Below are 23741 nucleotides of genomic sequence, written 5' to 3'. Positions count from 1 at the left end.
GTATATGAGTGTGTATGTGTATGAGTGCGTATGTGTCTGTGTGTGTGTATGTATATGAGTGTGTTTGTGTGTATGTGTATGAGTGTGTATGTATATGAGTGCACATGTATATGAGTGTGTATGTGTCTGTGTGTGTATGTATACGAGTGTGTATGTATATGTCTGTGTATGTATATGAGTGTGCATGAGTGTGTATGTATATGAGCGTGTATGTATATGAGTGTGTATGTATGACTGTGTATGTAAATGTGTGTGTATGTAAATGTGTGTGTATGTATATGTGTGTGTATGTATATGAGTGTGTATGTATATGAGTGTGTATGAATATGAGTGTGTATGAGTGTGTATGTATGAGTGTGTATGTATATGAGTGTGTATGTATGAGTGTGTATGTATATGAGTGTGTATGTATGAGTGTGTATGTATATGAATGTGTATGTGTATGAGCGTGTATGTATATGAGTGTGTCTGTATGAGTGTGTATGTATATGTGTGTGTATGTGAATGTGTGTATATGTGTATGAGTGTGAATGTACATGACTGTGTATGTATATGAGTGCATTTGTATATGTGTGTATGTATATGTGTGTGTATGTATATGAGTGTGTATGTGTCTGTGTGTGTGTATGTACATGAGTGTGTATGTGTATGTGTGCCTGTATGTGTATGTGTGCCTGTATGTGTATGTGTGCCTGTATGTGAATGTGACTTTGTGCATATTGCTCTGTGTGCCTGAGATGGTCTGTGTCTTTGTAAGCAGAGCCTATAGGGCTGACTCGAGCATTGGCTCCCTACTGCTCCACAGGAACGCCATTCACCTTCTGCCCAGTACCTTCCCCTAGGGGCCAATAGGAAAATGCCAGTCTTATGAGGCCACCCATGATTTCATATAAAGAAGATGCAAAGTTGAAGCTTTTCATCCTGCACCGTCAAGATGAGGACACGAGAATGTAGACTTGAAAAAGGACTAATGATTTAGCCAGAGTGAGAAGAGGGTGCTTTTTCTGGGCTATTGGCGTTAAGATATAGCAGGAATAGTTATCTAACATTCTTAATTTTCAGATCTGGCAGTTGGACTCTGATTGGTCAAGGTGTTGCCATGGGAATCCAGCAGAATTTGGCATTCTCCATGACCCCTGCTTTCCTTATGATAAAAATGTAAAAATTCCTATTGCCTACTTTAAATAGAGTGCTGTGTGTTCATGTATGGAGGTTCTATCAACTGCAAATACATCACACTGCAAGCCTGACTGATAATTATGAATAAGCTTCCAGTGTAAATCTTACTGTGTCTAAATTTTTTAGCAAACATTGTCCAATAGCAGAATCACACCGAATATAGAGTATGGTATTTGTTGCTAGGCAAACACAGCCCTAGACTCCAACAAGAATGCCTAGGCCTGAAAGCACAAGCAGATCTGGAACATGCATGTCCTGGAACACCTAATAAGCTAATAGATTTTCATGTGCAGAACAAAATGTCTGGTAGCACTGTGCAATTTCAAAGCAAACGATATATATTTATATAAACCCAAGAAGGTACTAGAGCATCAGACTTAACAAACCTGACTACATCAACAAAAGGTACGCTGTATTCAATGATGGTTCTGTGTTTATATCTATAAACCACAGCCACACTAGGAGACAGAGGCTCTTGTCAGACTTGGGTGAGAGTGGTAACCTGAGGCTTTAGACACAAATAGTCCTCACGGCTCACTGCATCAATGCACATGTGGCCTAAGCAAGGCACACAAAACTGCAGTCCATTTATGCCCTATGTTAACTAAGGCTCACTCTACATGGCATGAATTGGCCAAGTGGTTCTATTGCAACCATTTCAAATGGGTTTTCAGCCTGCACTGTGGAGAATTCCTTCAATATTGTGAATAGGGTACTGGAGCCACATATTGAGAACAATCGGGTGCTCTTTCAACATTGCTATGATTTACCAATGTACCACTCAAGGAGGCTATTTTCACTATATCATGGCAGCCTAGATGTGCCACTAGAGTGTGGATCTGATTTGATCAAACCCATCAACTTAGCAACTCGTGCTGTTGAGAGTTCAGGTTCAATGAGACCTTGTGCACCTCTCCAGATCAGCTCTTACGAACATCTTCATTGGTTACCATGAGAAATGTATCTTTGATAGAATAACCACTAGCCTCCTGTACATTGCATACTTCCATTACATAGATGACATGTTTGTAATAATTGAATCCACGGCTGCATCAAAGAATTTCTTTACACTGCTTAATAAACTCCACCCTACATTCAAATTTATCTCCCCCCCGACACCTTTGAAGTGGAGCAATCAATGAGCTCCCCTTCCTTAAAGTATTTATCTGAGAAATTTTCCCAATGGAACTGGAATGCAGGCAGGCAGTGCAACTCCCACCTACCCCTGTTCCCAGGTCCCGGAAGGTCTAACATTCAGCCTTGAACCCAATGTGTCAGGTGATCATAGAATCCCTATGGTGCGGAAACAGGCCCTTCGGCCCAACAAGTCCACACTGACACTCAGAGTATCCCACCCAGACCCATCCCCCCAATCTACACATCCCTGAACACTGTGGGCAATTTAGCATGGCCAATCCACCTAGCCTGCACATCTTTGGACTGTGGGAGGAAACCGGAGCACCCAGAGGAAACCCACGCCGACACGGAGAAACATGCAAACCCACACAGACAGTCACCCGAGGGTGGAAATAAACCTGGGTCGCTGGCGCTGTGAGGCAGCAGTGCTAACCGCTGAGCCACCGTGCAATCCCATTGAACTAATTCATGGGATGTCCGAGCTGTTCCTTACTCCTTCATTTCAATTATCCACCATTGATCCTGATGGATTTTCAAACATACCCCCATGTTACCCATTAATCAGTGGAAAAGTACATTAGATAAAAAAGAAGCAACAATACTGTGACAATAAAACTCTATTAACTTAGACTCGCCATTCAACTCCTGTTATTATTATTTCCCTCACTGTGCCTTTTCTTGAAACATTAATTTCCCTTTCTCTGCCATAATTTCTTTTGCCAAATTGGAGATACAAAGAAATGGTTGTCTTGACTCTCAAAGTGGTGCTCCATGCTGATCTGTAGTTTTTAGTCTGCAGTTCACAGCGAGTGTACAGATGTAACTGACTAACTGCATCTATGACAGATTGATGCCTTCTTGGTGTGATAGGTTAGCAGCTCTTGTGATGTTGTTCCAGTCATGGTCTTAGAGTAAACTGAGTATTGGAAGCCAATTAAAATAATAATAAAACATAATTTTTGTCAGAAGGAATTTCCTAAATTTTAAAATAATTCAGTTTTATTAAAAAAATCTTTAAAGCAGTTTTTTTTAATCATGAAAGGACCACAACTTATTGCCTTGCAACAAGAAACAACTTGTTCTCTGCCTTATTACTATGTGAAATGTACCAGATAAATGTAATTTGTCATGTATAACAAATGCCAATTTGTCACACTAAAGCTTTGTTATATGGGAGTCTGTAAAATGTAGTGTTGACTATATTTTGTTTCCTGAACTTAACTGAAGTCAGTGCTTGTATTTTGAATAGGGTACAGATTGCAAACATGCAATGCAAATATGTGGCCAATGAAAAAATAAAATTTTATTGCGATTATTAACTGTTAGGATAGTGAAGTAATCCAGAGTCTCTTACACTGGTGTACATTATGCAGTTCATATTTTATTGTTATTGTTTTTAGTGTTATTGTGGAACATCCTGGTTGATATGGCAAGAATAAAATCTTCTTGCTAGAATGACAAAACCTATCTTGTAACTATACAGTCTCATACCATAACAATCAAAATAAAGGAATTCCTGTCCATGCAGTTTGCTCATATAACCGGTTTTAACCTCAACAAGTAAAACAAAAGCATTTGTAATTCTTAAGGCTATGGTAGAGTGAACAAGAAGCTAGCCTCTGAATTTTGACAAAGAGTCATGTGCACCTAAAACAGGCCTTTCTCTAATTTTCATTTTCTGACTCATTCCTGTATTTTCTGTTACCAGGTTTCAAGTGTTTGTGGCTTTTATATTTGATCCCATTTGTTCAATCTAACACCTGGTACAGGGCGTGGATCCAATTGGATTTATTTGTTCTGTGTTTGAGTAAACATTTTCTCTGGTTTCCTGTCACAGGTTTTGCGGGACTGCAGGCTAACCAGTTTTGATAAACTACTCGAGGTCTTAGCTCAAAATGAAGATTAATGGTCATGTGAGGGGCCTTTTTTGCTCTGCTCCACTGACAGACTAAGTAAACAATGTGAATGAGAGCTCAGGGAATAAACGTGCTGATAGAGGTTTCCACAGCACTGTCCATCCCAAATCTGGACTCAATTGTCTTCTGCGAATGTTAGCATAAGTTTGGGTAGTCACAAGGGGAGACCCTTGAATCCATTATAGATGAAATTAGTTCCTTGTTGTGTTGCCCAAGGCCAGTTCCTTTTTCTGACTCATCACTTGTGCAATGTTTCTGTCGCACTCCTGGGTGATGTTACAGCAGTAGACAGGAGATTCCTGTCCAAGGATATTTCTGTAAAGATTCTAGGGAAGCTTCCATTAGGTTCAGCAAAATCTTGTAGCAATACCATTGTAGGAATGGATCATGTGGATTGGAGTTTCAGTTGCTGGTGGGGGCAAGAATGGGTATGGGCAGAGGAGAAAAGTGAACATTCAGAGTATGGCTAGGGATCAAACATCTCTGGGACAGTTTTCAATCTTCAAAAGACCAGCAGGGGAGGGACAGTGTGGAAAATACAGTCTTCACCCAATTAGTGAGCTGGTTACGAAACCTGTCCAGAATTGAACAGATTTTAAAACCCTTTTCTCTGGAGTAAAGCCGAACAGTCCAGTGTAAGTCCAGGTGGCTCAGTGGTTAGCACTACTGCCTCACAGCACCAGGGACCCGGGTTTGATTCCAGCCTCAGGAGACTGTCTGTGTGGAGTTTGCACATTCTCCCTGTATCTGCGTGGGTTTCCTCCGGGTGCTCCGGTTTCCTCCCACAGTCCAAAGATGTGCAGGTCAGGTGGATTGGCCATGAGACATATGGGGTTACGGGGATAGGATGTGGGTCAGGGTGGGAAGCTCTTCTGAGGGTCAGTACAGATTTGATGGAGCGAATGGCCTCTACCTACATTGTAGGGATTCTAAGCTCACTCTGGGGCAAAAGAAACTTTATTTCCAGCTGTGAAATGTGAGGGTTTGATGAGCACCAGTTTGAGAACTGCTCCTTGACCCCATTAGTGTCCATTGCAGCTTTCTGCCATCCTTATCCTGGCGCTGTTTTCAGGATCTGCCTGCTGTACTCAGCAAGATTTCCAACGTGGCTGCCACCTATCTTTGGTGCTGCACCAATGAGGCAACTCCTCCTTCCCAGAGAAGCTCAGCCCTTCCAACTGGGTGATGAGCTCGCCTCCTTGAAATCACCGTGTTTACATTCAAAATTGCACAGTGTGAGTGGCACAGTTCAGGCACTGGGATGGACACCTGATGACCCGATCTGACCTTGAAAATCCAGCACAAGGAGCTTCCCCATGTTAGATCTGGGCTTCGTGCTATGTTAGGGGTCCTTATTTATAAACTCATAGCGTTAAACAACACCGAAGCAACTTTGGTCCTACTTGTCCATGCCGACCAGATACCTTAAATTAATCGAGTCCCATTTGCCAGCATTTGGCCCATATCCCTCTAAACCCTTCCTATTCATATATCCATCCAGATGCCTTTTAAATGTTGTAATTGTACCAGCCTCCACCACTTCCTCTGGCAGCTCATTCCATACATGTACCACCCTCTGCATGAAAAAGTTGGTCCTCAGGTCCCTTTTATATCTTGCCCCTCTCACCTTAAATTTATGCCTCTTGGTTTTAGACTCTCCTAGCCTGGGGAAAAGACCTTGTCTATTCACCCTATCCATGCCCCTCATGATTTTATAAACCTCCAAAAGGTCACCCCTCAGCCTCCGATGCTCCAGGAAAATAGCCTCAGGCTATTCAGCCTCTCCTTATAGCTGAAACCCTCCAACCCCAGCAACACTGTTGTACTTCTCTTCTGAACCCTCTCAAGTTTAACAACCTTATTTGTTGAACTAGGATCTCCCATCTCCCCTCTTGGCACTGCAATAGAATCCATTACAACTTATCGTGCTGGAAGGCTCCATTCTGAGAAAAAGTAATATTCCAGGTACATTCAGTTCAAAGGCTGCTATGTTTATTTGTTTCAAAATATTATTTGTGAAATTTTGCCCAGAGGCTTATTGTAGTTTATCAATAAGTCACTCAGGACAATTGGGTGGGGTCACTGCAGATGAGTTCAGAGTTTACGGGCAGTATATGAAGATGGGAGCCAGTTAAAGAGGCAGAGAGAGAGTTGTAGATTCTACCCGAGTTTTGCAGTTAGCTGTACTGCCATGAAGGCAGCAGAACTACACTCTGTTTAGCGGACTTGGTAAGAAGACAAGAATAATTGGATGGTTTTCTGTTGTCGGAACTCAGGAAGAAATTCTAGGAATTAGTAGGCAGCTGCTTGCTGGACTCAGAACTCAGAAAGTGTCCAAAGGTGGTGAGAAAGTGGGAAGGTCACTGTCTCTGTGATGGGGGAAGCTGTGCGTGGCCCTGAAGAAGCCTTTGAACGCTAATACTTCAGCACTGATTATAGTAACTCTCAAGCAGAATTTACCAGATGACACTTAGCAAGATTGGAGCTCGGGATAAACCCCAGGGTCAGAACTGGGTCAGTGAAGCTAAGGTGTCAGCGGAAAATGGAGTGGTTTATGAATGAGTTCTCCAAGACACTTAACCAAAGAATTCCTTTTGAAGTATTCTCATTGTTGGGATATTGGCCACAGTGGTAGCTCTGGGCACTCAGCAAGTTCCGAAAAACAGCAATAAGATGAATGCCCGTCAGCTTTAATGCTGTTGGTCACAGAATAAGTGTTCGGAAGGACGTTGAAAGAACCATAATTTCCAATGGCTGAGTGAGCTGTTAGGATTTCCACCACTCATTTTAACTATTCCCCATGTTTCCTCCTCTGTCACCTAAATTTATGAGGCCTCAGATTGACCCTGTTCTGGTCAACCTAAGATGCCTGTGAAGATAATTTGACAGTGTGACCTTTTGTGAGGAAGCCAATTGATGTAAAATCCACCAAAAAGAAGAGCTTGGAGGACTGAATGGTGCTTTAAGCTAATGGGCGAGTGGGGGTGGGTAGGATAGATTTGGATTTCCTCAATATGTGAAGCAGATGTTAAGGACCTGAGGTGGAGAGTTGTGAATATTTATTCCTATTATATTTTATATAACCCACTTGTCTCAACAACAGAATTACAGAAAGAAAAGAGAGAAAATTCATTTAACTTGATGCAGAAATATGCATATTTCTGATTTGGCTGTTAAGAAATATAAACAATATCTTGTGCTAATAATATTTTAACAGTTGCTTGTAAATATATATATACTTTTGCTGGGCTTTTGGTATTAGTTTTTATAGTTGTTTTGTTTTTCCACTTGCTTTTCTCAGCTATTGGTTTTTTTTTATTACTGTTTGTCTATTCTTATTTTAATTCCTCATAGTACTCAATACCCTTCCTGGCACTATCTTCCAACAATGTTGAGCTATACCCCAAGTTAGGTTACACAAACAGAGCTGGAAGACAAACATTTGATTAGCACAGAGAATGGACCACATTGAACTCCCAAGGGACTGGAACCCAGTTTACTCTCTCCATATTGCTGTCAAATGGGCCATTTATAACCTGCTCTCAAACATTCTGTTTAATCTATTTGATTTTTCCAAGGGAGCTGAATAGCCAGCAAATACAACTTCAAATCTGAAAACATCACCCATGGATAACGGAGAACGAACATTTCACCACGTCAATGCAGCTTTCGCTTAGCAAATCTAACTGCTTGCATTTGACACGTAATATGTGGTTGGATCTTATAATGGCATCCTTAATTGAGTTTGACCATATACCCATTTGGAGAACTTTTTGGAAATGCTGAGTACTTGACATACTTGCCACCATTTTCAGCCTTCTGGTTCTCACTCCTCTGTGTTGGGTCTTTATGGGCCATGGATACCCAATTGTCCTCCAGCTCCTCACCTAAGTGTTTGAACATAGTCAGTAATTATTAGGATGCTGAGTGGTGTAAGTGCTTGGATACCCAATTCGGCTGGAGATATATCCAACAAGGAAAAGCCTCAGGAACAGGAACTTTAGCCAAGGTTCCTCCCCTTCCTATACTCCACCCCTCTGGGCCAGGTCAATCATGCCAACTACAGAGATTTAACTGAGTTAACCCAGTTGGACCAGGGAGAAATTAACTTGCCACTTCTGTCAGTATAATGGTCTCTACCTCCTACTCTCAGCTCAGGACAATCGACAGAGATGCGCTACTAGCTGAGAAATGAATGCCTGGAGGTGGGTGGGAGTAGACAGGGAAGGATGATGGTAAGGAGAGAAGCGGGGAGGAGAAGACAGGAGAGGGCAGAACAGGGTAAGGAGGGGAAAAGGAAGGTACGGAAGAGTGCAGGATGGGTGGAGAAATCAGGGCAGGAGGAGAAGAAAGGTGGGGGGTTGGGAGAGAAACGAAGGGTAAGGATTTAGGAGGAGGAGCCCATTGGGGATGTAAGGAAGGAAGGGCAGAGTAATACCAGGGAGTTAGACAAAAGAGGGGGAGAGGGGAAAGCAGTAGAGGGCAGAAAGTGGAGGGGAAGAGTGTTATGGAAGGAAAAGGAAGGATGGGGAGAAGGACAGCAGGTAACGGAGAAGAGAGAAGGAGGGTAGATGAGAAGGAAGGTTTTGAGGAGAGAAAAGAAGGCAGAAGAGAAGAAGAAAAGTGTGGACAGTACGCAGAGTTTGGGAAAAAAAACAGAGGGAGCAAGCTGAGGGAATGGGCAACAGGAAGGTGGGTAAAGACAGGTTAGGAGAACAGAGCAGAGGAGAGAATTGAGAATTGAATTGAAAAGACAGGGTAGAAGAGGGTACAAGAGGGATCGGGAAAATAAAGGGAGTGGAGAAGAAGCATGGTAGGGGGAGGGAAGAGGAAGGGGGCAGAGAGAAAAATGAGGGGAAGGCAACAGAAGGGAGGGCTTTTATTTTGTTATTCTGATTACCACTCACAAACACAGTTCAAGTTTGTTGAATTTATTTTTCTTCCTGCAGTCCTAAAATATGGTGACTGTGTCTCTCCACTGGTCTTGTCATCTTGATCTCACCTGCCAAGTTTATGTTATGTTCTCATACAACAGATACTAATTATACGGCAACATTCAACTAACCCACCAGAATCATCCCATTGACAAGTACCTGAATAACTTGCTCTCCAGTCATGGGAACAGCAGACGATCTGGCATGGGTGGGGAGTCAGGGTGTCAACAGGAGTGTTCTTTTTAAAGTGAACAAAACCGCTCCAACCAAACAATCATCAGCAATGACAGATTGTGATTACAAGGCATCAACATTTATTCTCCCCTTGAGGAAGTCATTCATCCACTGCAGTTCTTCCTCCACAACCACAACCGAGTTTTTTTTACTTGTAATTTGTTCTATTCATCACTCTCCTCCATTTCAAACTGTACTCTGTTTCTTCAATGTCTCAAATTGAAAATGCTCATGTGTCAGGTTAAGTTCATCATTACCTTGCCTCTTTCCATTATTGTAATATCCTTGAATCCTGCAATAACAGCCCCTTGCACCCCAACATTCTCTGCTCCTGTGCTTTTAGCCCCTTGTACATTTGTCTGTTCCTGATGATTTCACTGACTATAGCTACCCAGATCTAACCCTTTGGAACTTCCTCGTAAATCAGTCCAACCCCCTTTTTGTCCAAGTGTTTGTTCACGAAGTGCCTTAAGACATTCTACATTTAAGGCTACATGAATGCAATTTGGAAGCTCCATGATGAATGGGCAGCCTCATTGCCTCTGAACCAATGCTAAAAGTCTTTTGCTGGAAGTGCCACTCCAGTTCTTGATGGCCAAGGGGATGCCTTCATAAGATGGCCAAACTGGTTTAATACAAATTCTTCCAACACAAGCTGATGACAGGTAATAGGAGTGGGAAAGATTCCTGATCAGCCATGTGATGGAAAGAAATTGCAGTCTATACTATCACCATCCATGGCTCCAGACTGCATATGGGTAAAATTGCCACACTCCTTGGTGGAGTTTGATGGTGGGGGTGGGAGGGGGGAATGTCAGTTGGTTGGAGAGTTGTTTACCTCAGATTGGTGCCAACCCCACAAGGTTTGATCACTGTCTGGCTGAGATGGATTCAAGATCTCCATATTGCCCTACATATCTGGGTAAGGAGTCAGTGCGTCAAGCATAACAAGTCAACAGCTTTGCTAAAGAGTGAGGAAATAGGAACTCGGTATTCACGACCTCTATACCAAAGCCATTTCGGTAGTGGGACAAGCACATAATGTACTGAAAGCAAGAAAAATAGTATTTTTGGATCAAACAGAATTATAATTACAGTCAAGGCAGCATACATCCTCTGTAGTCTGCATATGTTCTTGGTAAGTAACAGCTGCTTTCAGTGTCCAACATTCAATCCAAACAGAAACCTAACTCTGTGGAAAAATAATTTCAGAATAATGGATACCTGGGAATGATTAGAAGACTGTAATCTAATCGAGGGGTTAAATTGATGTCATTAAGCACAAGTGCAAAGCTCATACAGTTCATGAACATCACATCAAATCCTCAATTAGATTACTGCCTTGTAATTACTCCCAGGCCTCCATATATATTATATACACACTGTAAAATTTATAGGGTGGTTTGAGTCAAATCCGAGCCATTTTGAGTTTACAGTGACTATCACTGTGATTCCATTGTCTGGATGCTTTTATATCATTGAGCTCTCATTACCGAAGGACCAACGGTTGAATCATTTCAGTTGAAAAATTAAAGTACTAATCAATTCCTTCTGTTTTTCTTCAATGAAAGGATGTTAGAATTTTTGGTCTACAATGCAATTCGGTCACAAACTCATGCTGTGCTTTACTTGATGACTTGGAGGAGTCCGAACTGTGAGCTAAAGAAATAATCTCCAAGTTATTGTAAGGGTGCAATCTATGCTATTCATGTAATGCTGACTAAGCTTCAGAATTGGCAGATTTAAGAATTCTGTACTAGAGACAGATTCAGTTTTAAATCTTGCCTGGACACATTCTGCTCAGGCCTTTCAGAATCAAGAATACCTTTCATATATATAGAGCTCAATCGTCATTTTCATCAGTCCCTCAAAACAGGAATGACATCTGCCAGATTTCATGAATCATGTGTCTTCAGACGACTCAGCTGGGCCTATCCTGGAGCGACAGGTCTTTGAGCAGAGATGACAAGAATTGCCCTGAGGACGAGGGTTGGGTAGGACAGGGTAGTTCTTGAGCCAAGCTTCTGCTCGTTCCTTCCACTTTTGATAAATTCAATGCATCAGAGTTTAAGGGTTCAGTTTTCAACTGTGTTGTAGCTTATTGGATGAGGTAATACCACATGACATGGTTGCTGGCAATTTCCTCCCGTTCCCTAGATACATATCTAGCCACCAAATAATTTTGATCATTTCCTCCTGAATAAAATATGACCAAGTTGATGTTGACTGTAGAAATGTTTGCCTGAATGAAAAGAAAGATGGAAGTAACAAAACCAAAATGAAAGATTGATGATGTGATTAAAATCTTTTATTTTGAATAAACCTTTACATAAAAAAAAATGACATCTACATGGAGTTACAACACTGATGATGCAAGCATTAATCGCAAGGTGGTGACTGAGCTTTCAAAATAGTGCTTTGGAAAATGAGTCTTGCATTTTGGAGAAAATGAACATCACAAACATCTATACAACAACTATTGCTTAACAAGGGCCTAGACTGATGGTAAAATGGAAATAAGCAAATCAATAGAAACCTGAAACCTGCAGACATTTTTGGTCATGTACCTGCTTTGAAAATATACACCTGCAAGCCGAGTTTTTATGAAAACATCCCATTGAAAATCTTCAGATTTTTGAGTTTGAATCCCGCTGGCATAAGCAGAACAAAATGAAAGAGAATTTTATTTTTTAAAAATTCTATGACTTCGTTTTTTGAACTGAAAGCCTTTATTGTATTTCAGTCAGTGTTGAGCTGCATAACTGTTGTTGCATCTAGATGATTGTCTGGAACTCACTAAAAATTTACTTATATCCTGCCCACCATCGACAACGTATGAGGGAGGAATGCGATGGAATATTCTTGACTTGTCTGGATGAGTGCAGCTGTAATCATCCCCAGGAAGCTCCTCGTCACCCAGGACAATGTAGTCCATTTGATTGGTATCCCATCTACCATGTTCAACCTCCCCTCCCTCCACAAGCAGCATGCATTGGCAGCAGTGCATACCGTCTATAACATGAACTGCAGCAACTCACTGAGGCTTCGTTACCAGCACCTTCTACGCCCATGACCTCCACCAGCTAAAAGGTCAAAGACAGCACTATAAAATCCTGACTTTGCACAAAATCACCAACCATTCCTTCATTGCCTGGGTCATAATCCTTGAATTTCCTCCCTAACAGTAGTCTAGTTGCACCTACACCAGATAGTTCAAGAAGGCTTCTTACCAGCACCTCCCAGAGGCTGAGCAGTAAATGCTTGTATTTCCCACAATGTTCATATTCCCATTGAAGAATGAAAAAAAGTCACTTAAAGGTAGATATTGAGGTCAAGTCTGTTACCACAAGGCAATAAACAACTGAAAACTTCTCCTACTTAATTTGGCACTTTTTTGTCAAGGACTATAGAATTTACAAGTGTTGAAAGAAAATGAGACAAGAGAAACAGAATAATGCTATGAAAAATCTGCAGGGGTACCAATAACCTTATTGCAGATACTTTAACATCAATTATTCTACCTTCTCCCAAGCTGAGGTTTTGCCAATTTAAAATAGTTTATGTTGCAAACAAGTGAGGAAGGGATCACACAGAGCACTAGAATTGGATCTTGACTGTAACAAACATTTTTCAATGTTGAAGTTCAGAATAGCTGACCTATGAAATTGCTCCCTAACAGTTATTTAGCATAGGAATCACTGTGAACAGAACAGGAAGGTATTGCTTCTTTTCTTCTTTGCTAAAGTTCCAACAACACCTGGCTGTTCACTCCAAAGATTCAATAAAAATGCAAGTTCCCACTCTTGGAACGAGCTTTCCAGTTAGTCCCCCTCCTTTGTTCCTTCCCCACAGTTTTTTTTATGCTTTCAATTCCTTTTTGAAAATGGCTTTCGAATCTGCTTCCATCATAATTTCAGGCAGTACATTCCAGGTGCATTCCAAATTTATTGTAGGGAAAACAAAATTCTCATCTCTCCCTTCCTCCTGGTTATTTTGCTAATAATTTTAAACCTGTGCCCTCTGGTCACTGATCCTCCTCCCTGTGGAAACAGTTTGCCTACATTTATTTAATCAAAAGCCCTCATAATCTTGAGAAAATGAACTTGCTTTTTATTTTGAGGAAAAAAAAAACAGGGCGTGAGATTTAAGTGAGAATGTCTTACTCAATCCAGAAGATATATATTTAGACTGATGTTACAGGATCAGGGCTGGCATCAATTATGAAATAAAATCTCTCACTAATGTCTGTGATTTGCAAAAGAAAAGTAAGCAAGGAATTTTGTCCTGGCAGAGTTTATTGCCAGAGTTCAAGAAAGCACTATCCAAAGGGAGGTCAGGGTTGAAGTTGTATAGATATGAACCGTAGCAGGTTTGAACAGCTGGATTAAGAGAACTTCAAGAACATGTGGAACATTACAAATCCATCGCAGGAATGTGCACAAACTTTCTGCTAATGTACCTAATCAAACTGGTCTAGATTGTGTGCTGAGAGATTGTCAAAGAATAAACATTTTCTTCTCATAATTGATATATCTAGAAATAGATGGTAAGGGACCTCTCAGGTTACATACAGGATTTTGGATGTGGGTCACCCTGGAGATTGATAAAATATTCTGGGGATCTATGTTAAAAATCCCTGCAGCTATTAATATCCAAAAGGATGGTGAGTTCTGGATCGCAGCCTTCATAAGATAGTTAGGAAACAGCAGAATAATGAGAGCGACTTTAGGGAAAGGACAGGAATATGGGAAAGCTGCTATTCAATGGCCAAGCAAATGGGAAGCAGCCAGTGGCAATGATTGATGTGACGGCCAACAACAGAAGCAGCAGTAGGAAGAGAATCCTGCAACTGGATTTTTGCGAGGCTCAGTGTTTATGATGAGGAAGAGGAGCTTGATGTGTCATCGCTGCGTTACTTCCAATGCCATGTTGGGCACTATAGATCAGAATAAGAGATATGTTAAAACAGGGAAGCATTTAGAGTTTCGGATAAATTGGATACTGAAATGCACTCAAGGATTGTGATAGATTGCACAGAAGGGATGGCTTTCAGTTGAAACCTAGAAGCACCAACATACTAGCTAAGAGACTAAAAAGTATGGGTACCAGCAAACTTAAACTCATATGGTAAGGCAGAACATTTAATTAATGAAGTAAAAATGACATAGAGATAGTAAGAACTGCCGATGCTGGAGTCTGAGATAACGCAGTGTGGAGCTGGAGGAACACAGCAGGCCAGGCAGCATCAGAGGAGCAGGAAAGCTGACGTTTCAGAAGGGTCTCAACCCAAAATGTCAGGTTTCCTGCTCCTCTAAGAATGACATAGGTTTGAATCATTCAGTAAGCACATTAAAATAATGAAATTTAGTAACTAGCTGAGGTGGGATTGTACAAGAATCGAGGCAAGGTTTTTAAAAATAATATGCATAAAACCATAAACAAAAAGTGCATGAAAAGCATGATGTTAAATGTTATGTTGTGGATAATGCAATGATTGCAATATTAAATCACAGTACATCAACGTTTAACTAAGAATTAAAGTAGCAGCACATCATGAAGGATAGAAACCGATGTACAAGGCTTCACAGCTGAGGTCAGGGTGCATTTATTGTAAATAATGTTAAACTGCAGGAAATAAAACCTCTATGGATTGAGACAGGAATTAAGATAAGGGATAATAAGAGAGGTTTTGAGGTATTGGTAGGGAGGTGAAGATTACATAAAATCTTCAAGCACAGAAAAAGGTTATTTAGCCCCAGCATGGCCTATGCTGATGTTAGTGCTCCAAATAAACATTTACTACTCCAAATTCCACCCTACATCTTCTAATTCTATAACACTGTACATGATAATGATCAAGAGGATGATGGCGGATAGATCCTTAAAAAGACATCCAGCAGCAACGGATGAAGGAAATAGGATACTTGAGTGTTATGAAATGAATCAAGCAAGCATAGGACGTGATTCAGGGCAGTTCGCCCCACCCAGAATTGCATGTGGTGTTCTGGTTCTTGTACAAGGAAGGACTCAGTGTCGGAAAATGTGAATCATAAAATCAAAGTAAAATCATAAGTTTATGCAACATGGAAGGAAGCACATCTATCCTACCTCTTTGTAAGGGGTTTCCAATTGATCCCATTCCTTCCATTTTTCCTATAGCCCTTTTTTTTTGCATTTCAAGTATTTATTCAATTCTCTTTAAAGGTCACTATTGAGTCTGCTTGTACTTCCCTTTCAGACAGTGAATTCTAACTGATGACAGCACACTCTGCTCCTTGTGCCAAGCAGCTTAAATCCATGCCTCCTATTACTGACACTGGTGGCAATAGAAACAGCTTCTCCATACTTTATTAAAAGCCATCATGATTTTCATACCAAATAATAGAGATATAAAACATCTGAGGTAAAAGGAGAGACTGGAGAAGCTCAGTTTATAAATAATAGGGTGGTCTGAGAAGGATTTTATTGAAGCATTTGACATCTTAAGTTGAACCCTAAGAAACTCCTTACCACAGCCCTGGGAACAGCACTGTGGAGGACATGAAATGCAGTTCAGCAGAGGGAGGATCACAGAGAGGGTGTTGAATGTTTGAAGTGTCTAGAGAAGTAGCAGAGGCTGACAGCATCAGCAATTTTAATGGGGGTTGGGTGAGAAACTGAAATGAGGGTAATGTGTAGTGAATCACAGAGTCTTTATTCTAACAGTGGGGCCTGTCAGATGGACCAAACTGTCTTTTTCTGGTACTGTACATTCTCAAGTAGCTTCACTCTATAATTTCGGTTAAGATTTCTTTAGAAGAAAAACAAAGAGTAATGGCTTTCAAGCCTGCCAAAGCAAGGCAAAAATGTAAGTATGGTAAGATATGCACTCAGGATTGCTCATATATGGTATTAATGCACAAACAGTTAATCTAACCCAGCTGAAACACCTTTAGAGTTTTGATGCTGCAATAGATCATCTATAGGTAAACAGTTAAAGATAGCCATCTGGGATTGAACTTACTAAAACAGAGGCTTCAAACTAGATTTCCAATTATAGTAACCAAATTAGGAACAACAGTCTAGCACGGTCAAAGAGGATTTAACTAAGCAACTAACCTCCACCTGGAATCTCTGCTGACAGTGATCAATAGATCATTGCATTTTACTTGATTCAGTAAATCTACGTTACTGATAACTAAATATTACTGTTTATTTTCAACAGGGTTAAGGTACATGGAGTTATGCTGCTAGACTAGAATAACTGCAGCACTGAAAGAAAATGGTACATAAAGCAATAATAGTTTTTTTTCCATTTGTGCTAGTAGTCGGAGTACCATTAAATACCACACAGAGATCAATCAGGGCAAGTGGGAACTTAATAGATACTTAGTCTTGGCTTTCACTTTTGAAGGTGATCACTAGAACTGATGCAGCTTCAATTGGTTTAGGAGGCGTAATTGCAGATGGTCTTAGCTAGGATTAAGGCACTTAAAGCTGATTGTGCAGTTCAACCCGATTCCACTAATTCCAGAATGGAACTGGGGAGGTCATATGTGAATCACTGGCTCATATAGTTAATAGCTTATTGAGGTCTGGGTTGGTTCCAGTGGATTACAGCCTCATGTGGTTTCATTGTTTAAAAGTAAGAAATCAGATCCATCAGCATATTCTTTGTTGTTCTTATAACGTGGGCAACACTAGCAAGGCAAAAATAGAAAATGTTTGAAAACACTCCGCAGATTAGATTGATAGAGAGGAAAACAGAGTTAAAGTTTCATCTAATGAAAACTCATTGACTTAATGGACTACTTTATGCAGAAGCTGATGGTCAGGCTGTGCTGAGCTGGAAGACCAAGTCAGCCGGCTGTGATTTTACAATAAACCCTGAAGACTACAAATTACCATGTTTACTAAATTCAATTTTACAGGTGACCATGACGGGATTTAAACTCTCGAGCTATGTCCTTCAAGGCCTGTTAGATAAAGTACCATTCTACCATATCCTATAAGACATCAATATGGAATGTTCTAGAACCATTACACTGGATGTGACTTAGTGTCAATTTAAACAAGGTCCCATCATTATTAAAAGGTTCTAAGTACAGATTCATCTACCTGGCCAAATCTTTTGAGACTCGAGGCTAGGCCTGACAGATAACCTCTTATCCAAGTGGGGTATTAACCTTGTGTGTGAAAACTCAGATCTGTTTAAATGACCTCAAAGAATGGTGACCTTGCAGGCTGTAAGCAGGGAGGGAGGAGAAAGTGGGGCAGCTTATTTTTAGGCATCTCTTCTAACCTCTCCCCGTTTGGGATAAGAGGGATTCTGAAGAGGGCAATTCAGTCACAGATGCTGCTCCCCAAAGGCACCTCCAACTGAATACAAGTGTCCAACAAATCACAAGCATGTGTCACTTGTACACAGAGTCTTGACTAAAGACTGCTTATAGATCTAATCCCTCTGTCATTACAGGATTTGGCTAATATTCCCTCTTAGAGCTCTGAACATGACTTGATTTATTGTGCATACCTCAGAATGTCATCTTCTCTGTAGACTGCCACCTTGATGTGGTGGCAAAGCTTTTGCACCATGAGGTCCTAGAGATCCTGTTGGGAGTTCTTTATTCCTCAGCAGAGCTGCACGAGGTAACAAGGGCAGTGGGAGATGCCAGAGAAAACATGGTCTAAAAGTCTTCAACATCTCATCAGCTGCAAAGGTGGAAGAAAGCTGCAGCAGCAAGGCAGCTCCATCGTGCTTTGACATGTCACCAAAATTTGATCACCAACCATCAAGATTGGGGCATAGGAAGAAAAGGACGATAAGGGCAGACTTTTGATCAGAGCGAATCACTTGAAGTGCTAGCACTGACACAGACTTGTCATTACCCAAGTGAGGATCCTGGTTGTAAAACATTTTATTCAATACATCATAAAAGTGATAGTTTTAATCCATGAACTAGCAAATAGAACACAATGTTTTGCAATCCCTACACTTACAATCAAGGTGGTGCTGCCACAAACAGATTTTTGACAGCTCAGCAGTGCTACCAACAGTAACTTAGCAGTACTGCAACAGTTCAAAATTCCTAGTTCAAAATCATATTCTACTTTGAATCTTGGAAGGTATTTAATTCTTTTGAATAACAATAGGGTACTAGAGCCAGATTTGGGATCCCATATCCAACCTACTCCAAAATGTATAGAAAGGAAGCCAAGTGCAGCAGCACATGCAAGGTCCCAGATGAGAGCAGCAAACGGAGTTTGGAGAAGAGATGGAGCCTGAGAACAAGTTGAGTGATAAAGGGTCTTCAAATTCAGTCACCACAGGAGTCATGAAAGCAATTTATCATTTGTCCGTGTGTTGCACTTCTGTTCTGCTCAAATTGAGAAGCTAGTGATACACAATCTCACTTTATCTGAGTAAAGGCAGAATTCCAGCTTTGGCTGGACGCTTGGGGCAGACAATACAAAGAGGGAATGCATATGATACGTGCTTCCACATGATAGGGTTGATAGTGGCCAAGAAATGCCAATCAGCAATATTGACCAAGTGTAAAATGTTAGAACAGATTTAAAATTACCTCTCTGTCTCTCTGGCTATTCAAACAGTAAATGCATTTAATGTAGATAATAGGATTGTACATATACAGGGAGGTTAGATAATAGTCATAGCTGCATTTATGTAGCAGTTAGATAGTACATAATGGACAAAGGAAATGAAGCAATGCTCATAGGATTAGATAAATCAGGGTGGGAGAAGGCATCTCATACTGAGCATAAATTCTGGCACACAGTAGCTGGGCCAAATGCCTGTTGCTGTACTGTAAATTCTATGTTCAGTCACATGCATATATACACAATGAATTAGAAATCAGAGATCTAAAAATCGAATTGGGGATGGTGGCAGTATACCACAAAGTAACTTAATGAGAAGGTAAAAAGACTGGTGAAATACTTAGCCAGAAGATCGGGAACAAGAGCCAAAGATTACACAAAAACGTTACAGCACATTGGTCAGCTCACACTTGAAGAAATGTATTTAATGCTGGTCACTACATCACAAAGAACATATACAAACACCAAAGACAGTCCAGAGACGAATAAGACTGATCCCAACTGTAACGTGAAAGAACTCAAGGAAAGTTACTGATGATCAAGAACGGTCAAGAAAAGTAGCAATTAATCTGGCAACAGGGTAACAAACAAAAGGAAAGCTAATGTAAACCTGGTTACACTCAAAGTTTTGTAAAAAAGTGAAGAAAAGTCAAATCAGGGGATTTAATCTCATGAAAAGTAAAGTAAGCAGCAAGTAGAGGCGAACATTAGTAATGCTTGAAACACAATGAATGCTATTGCGGTAGAATTATGATATTAGTGGGATGAGAGTTGATAGGTTGTTACTTGTCCTTTACTTCTCATGTTATTTCCAGTTATTGTAAAGACTACAGCAGGCACAACATAAAACTTGCCACACATAAAATCCACCACAACTGGTGATGACCCAGATTCAATGGCGTTTACCTACAAAACAAGGCAGCAAAAAAACTTGTAATTTTCAAGCTTCAACCTTTTTCCGGTTTCCACAAGATAGTAAACGAATATGTTTTATTTTAAACAACAATGTTATTGACAAGCAGGGGAACTTGAAGGAAATAGTCACACATAGGGATCACCACACTATTAACTTTCTTTTTCTTCTTGGTCAGAATATCACCACCAGAGATGCAGAGGGTCTTCTGCAACACGGCTTTTAAACAGAGTTATTTCATCCAAGTGCATCATTGGAACATCTCGGATTATGTCAGCGAGTCCTTCGTGAAGAAGTGGGAATACGGCCACATTCAGTGCAGGACGGTCAGTCTGGAAACTGGAGAATGACAGAAAACAACAAGTTAGAAAGATGGCTGTTGGACAGAAAAGGCTTGCCTCCTTCAATGATGCTGTTGAAGTTAAATATTAATTTACAGTGGTTCAACAACAAGTTATTTCTTTTGCATTTCATTTTGAAAAATATAAAGCAGCGCCTTCAAATGCCAAGAAAAGTTGTTATTCCGTGATGAAGTGGAAATCCGGCTGTGAAGGTGGGAAAGATGGTTCTATGAAATTCCTAAACAATTACTATTCTCTTTGTTCCTTTTCACCCATTTCAGTGGAACTTGTCATGTGTACCAATAAAATGCTGAATGAACTCAACCATTAGCATGCATTGCATTTTCTATTCTCAATGTGACTGGTAGTAAAGATGCTAGGATTACCCTTCGATCTGCCACAGGGGTAGAAGCTGGGCATTTTGGGTGGTGTGGAGAAGGGAGTGTCCGCTGCACACCTTGATCTGAAAGTGGCTCTTACTTTAGCAGTTAGCTGTGATGTTGACATTGATTCACTAGATTGCAAAAATGCAAATGAGGGTGAAAAGGTACCACAGGAATGCTAGAACTGTATATCATTACAAGTCAGAACCTTCAAGGAGAGACAAGACAGTGAAGAGGGAACAAAGGCACGTATTGCTTTTGGATAAAGACATACAAAATTCTTGCAAGTAGAATCCCCAGAGCAGATTTTCCTCTGGTTGACCAATAAGCAATTTGCGATAATCCAAAAGGAACGTGGAGAGTTGAGGTCAAACACAGGTTGATTATGATGTTATGTACATGCAAAATTAAGTGATTAGGTTGAAAAGCAGGTACAGGAAATTCAAATGAATCAACAATATGCTTTGGCTGAGATAATAAAAACCTACCAGGGGAGATTTGTTGAATAAATTGTTAAAACCAGTGATGAACGTATACAAAATATAAGGGAAGAGTGACTTATAAAACCAAGAAGGTGGTGCTGAAGTTGGAAAATTGCTTCACAGAAAGCTCACATCTAGAGTCAATCTGTAATCTCTTCCAGCCCAGAACTCTCTCAGAGCCCTCTACACTCCTCCAGCTCTGACCACTCGCTAACGCGATTTTAATCATTCCACTGTAGTTGGGCTCTAAGGCCTGGATAGCATTTCTCAATCTCTAACTTTCTCAACCTCTGCTCTCTCATCCTCAAAACCCTGTGAGAGCCTACCTCATTAAGTTCATGGCCACATGTCCTAACATTCCTTTCCTTACAGCAATATGGATATACTTATCCCAAGAACTGTCGTGGTTCAAGAAGCTAGCTCATCACCATCCTCTCAAGGGCAATTAAGAATGGGCAGTAAATGTTGGTGTAGCCAGAGGCACCCAAAGCCCATGAACAAATAAATTCTCCACATTGAGTATGCATTTCAATCTGAAATTTTCATTGATAAATTACCAACAGGACATTTACATTACATTACGCCTGCAGATGTCAGTATCCTATTTTCTAAAACATTCCTGGGCTCATGTGAACTGGATTTAAACTTGCACTTTCTTGGAGGTTACATTGTTAAAAGATGTGAGTTGACACAGGCATTGATTATGCAAAAAGGGAGATTTTAAAAATTTAGATCAATTACTCATTATTGTTTTGTTTTCAAGCCAGTAAACAAGATGCAAAATCAACTTGCATATATTGCCTAGCACCATGTCTATAATTTTTAATAAAAGGAATAACTTATTGAATTAATGAGATTGACAAAGAAATAAAAGCCAAAAACATCAAGTAATGGAAATGAATTGCCTGGGGTACCAACATTCCCTGTACACCTGCTGAGGTTTCTTTAAAAAAAAAGAATCTGCACCAAGTTCATCAACTTATTATCTGCGTGGAAGGACGTTCCTTACCCGCAAGCTATTTTGAAACACAAATTCAGATTTTTGGAAGAGCCTCAAAAGTGATTTGCCAAATGATTGGTATTTTTATGTTCTAAGTTTAGGCTGCCATTTCCTTCAGGGCTGTGAGGTTAACGTTCCTGGTGCTTAGTGGAACCATTTAACAATTACACATTGTTCGCATTAGCAAGTTGAGGCAACACACCATCTAACTTGAAATATGGTTGGGCTTACAAACAATGCAATCTTGCCTACCTTTCCACCCCCAATGTATCTTCATCTCACAGCTTCCCCAAGTTAACCCTGTCCACTGTCCCCTGTTGTATTTTGATTTTTAAAAAGGGTAACACAATACAAGGAATACTGGTGAAGTAGGCTGGGCTGAAGGGTATCATTGCTACATAGCTACAGCTGGCTCTTGAGATTCACCTGATTTAACCTAGACAGCAAACATTTAGAACACAGTGATCTCTGTGGTATCACATGCCACCCATGCTCATGTGCACTTTCCGGGTAGGGGTGGTCACCGATTAGCAATCAAAAGCAGTAGTTGCTCTCACCCTGATCCCCCCCACCCCACCCCCAAGCACAAACTCAAAGGATTTACAGACCAATTACAGGATCAGTATACCAGCTGAGATCAGCAAATTAAATCCCTGGTCTGTTATCACTGGTAGTGCACTTACCTACTAAGCTAATCAGGATATTTATTTAATGGAACTGAGTGTAAATACAGCAAGATTTACAAAGTTTTTTTATTCCCTCCAATGAAAGTCTTCTTGATTCAGCTTGACTTTCGACTACAGTTACAGAAATGCTCATCTCGGGCCATTTGGTCCATATCAAGTAGGGTGGGTGTCGAGCCAACAGATATTAACATTGACAAACTCAGCAGTGTGCAACTTGCCTGTTTTACACAGCTCAACACAAGCCTTCAAAAGATCAATTTCTTATCTCCGTAGAGGTTAGGAAGTCTAACCTCAATATGGTAATTAGGAATCTCAATTCTGCCCCTCCTCTGTTTGGGTAATTCACTTGTCGAGATCAAAATGGTCAGAATGTGATCCAGCCCAAGATAATCTCCCTCACACACACACACACACACACACCCGAAGTATTGCCCTATAAATAAAGACTGCTTGCTAAACTCTCCAAACTGTCTGGGTTTATTGTTGCGTTAATTTATAAAATAAATTTTGCTATTACAACGTATGTACGCAGCATTGCTAACGTAACGCGATATAAAATCACCAATTCAAGCATACAGCAAGAAGTTACTGCAGAGTAAGAGCTCAAAATCAAGTGCATAACATGAAAAGCAAAATATCACAGTGGCTGAGAAGTTAAAAATAACAGCAAAATGCTGGAAAAACTCAGCAGGTCAGACAGCAACTGTGCAGAGAAACAAAGTTAATATTTCAGGCTGATGACTATTCATCAGAATGGAAGACAGCAATGTAAGCGTTTTTAAGGTGTGTGGGTGTCTGTAGGTGCCTCTGTGTGCATGTGCAGACCTGTAATGGTTGGTGAAGAAAGATGGCAGGAAGAATAAAAAGAGAACCTATCTTGGATATGGTAGAGAGAGTAGGAACTGCAGATGCTGGAGAATCTGAGACAACAAGGTGCAG

The 23741-nt window shown here is 40.6% G+C and overlaps 1 protein-coding gene across 1 annotated transcript in view; it reads right to left on the bottom strand.

Annotated features, from left to right (window-relative positions):
• Positions 1-11723: 11723 nt before the first annotated feature.
• Positions 11724-23741, bottom strand: part of fbxl18 (F-box and leucine-rich repeat protein 18) — a 41446-nt gene continuing 29428 nt past the window's right edge. The window contains exon 4 of the mRNA XM_048609746.1: positions 11724-20249. Within this exon, the coding sequence (XP_048465703.1) occupies positions 20093-20249 (157 nt within the window). The 3' untranslated portion in view covers positions 11724-20092. The remainder of the gene's footprint in view (positions 20250-23741) is intronic.

Source organism: Rhincodon typus, chromosome 21 (assembly GCF_021869965.1).
Source record: "Rhincodon typus isolate 14 chromosome 21, sRhiTyp1.1, whole genome shotgun sequence".
Classification (NCBI taxonomy): domain Eukaryota; kingdom Metazoa; phylum Chordata; class Chondrichthyes; order Orectolobiformes; family Rhincodontidae; genus Rhincodon; species Rhincodon typus.
Note: the sequence above shows the minus strand (reverse complement) of the source record. Positions and strands in the feature narration are given on the sequence as shown.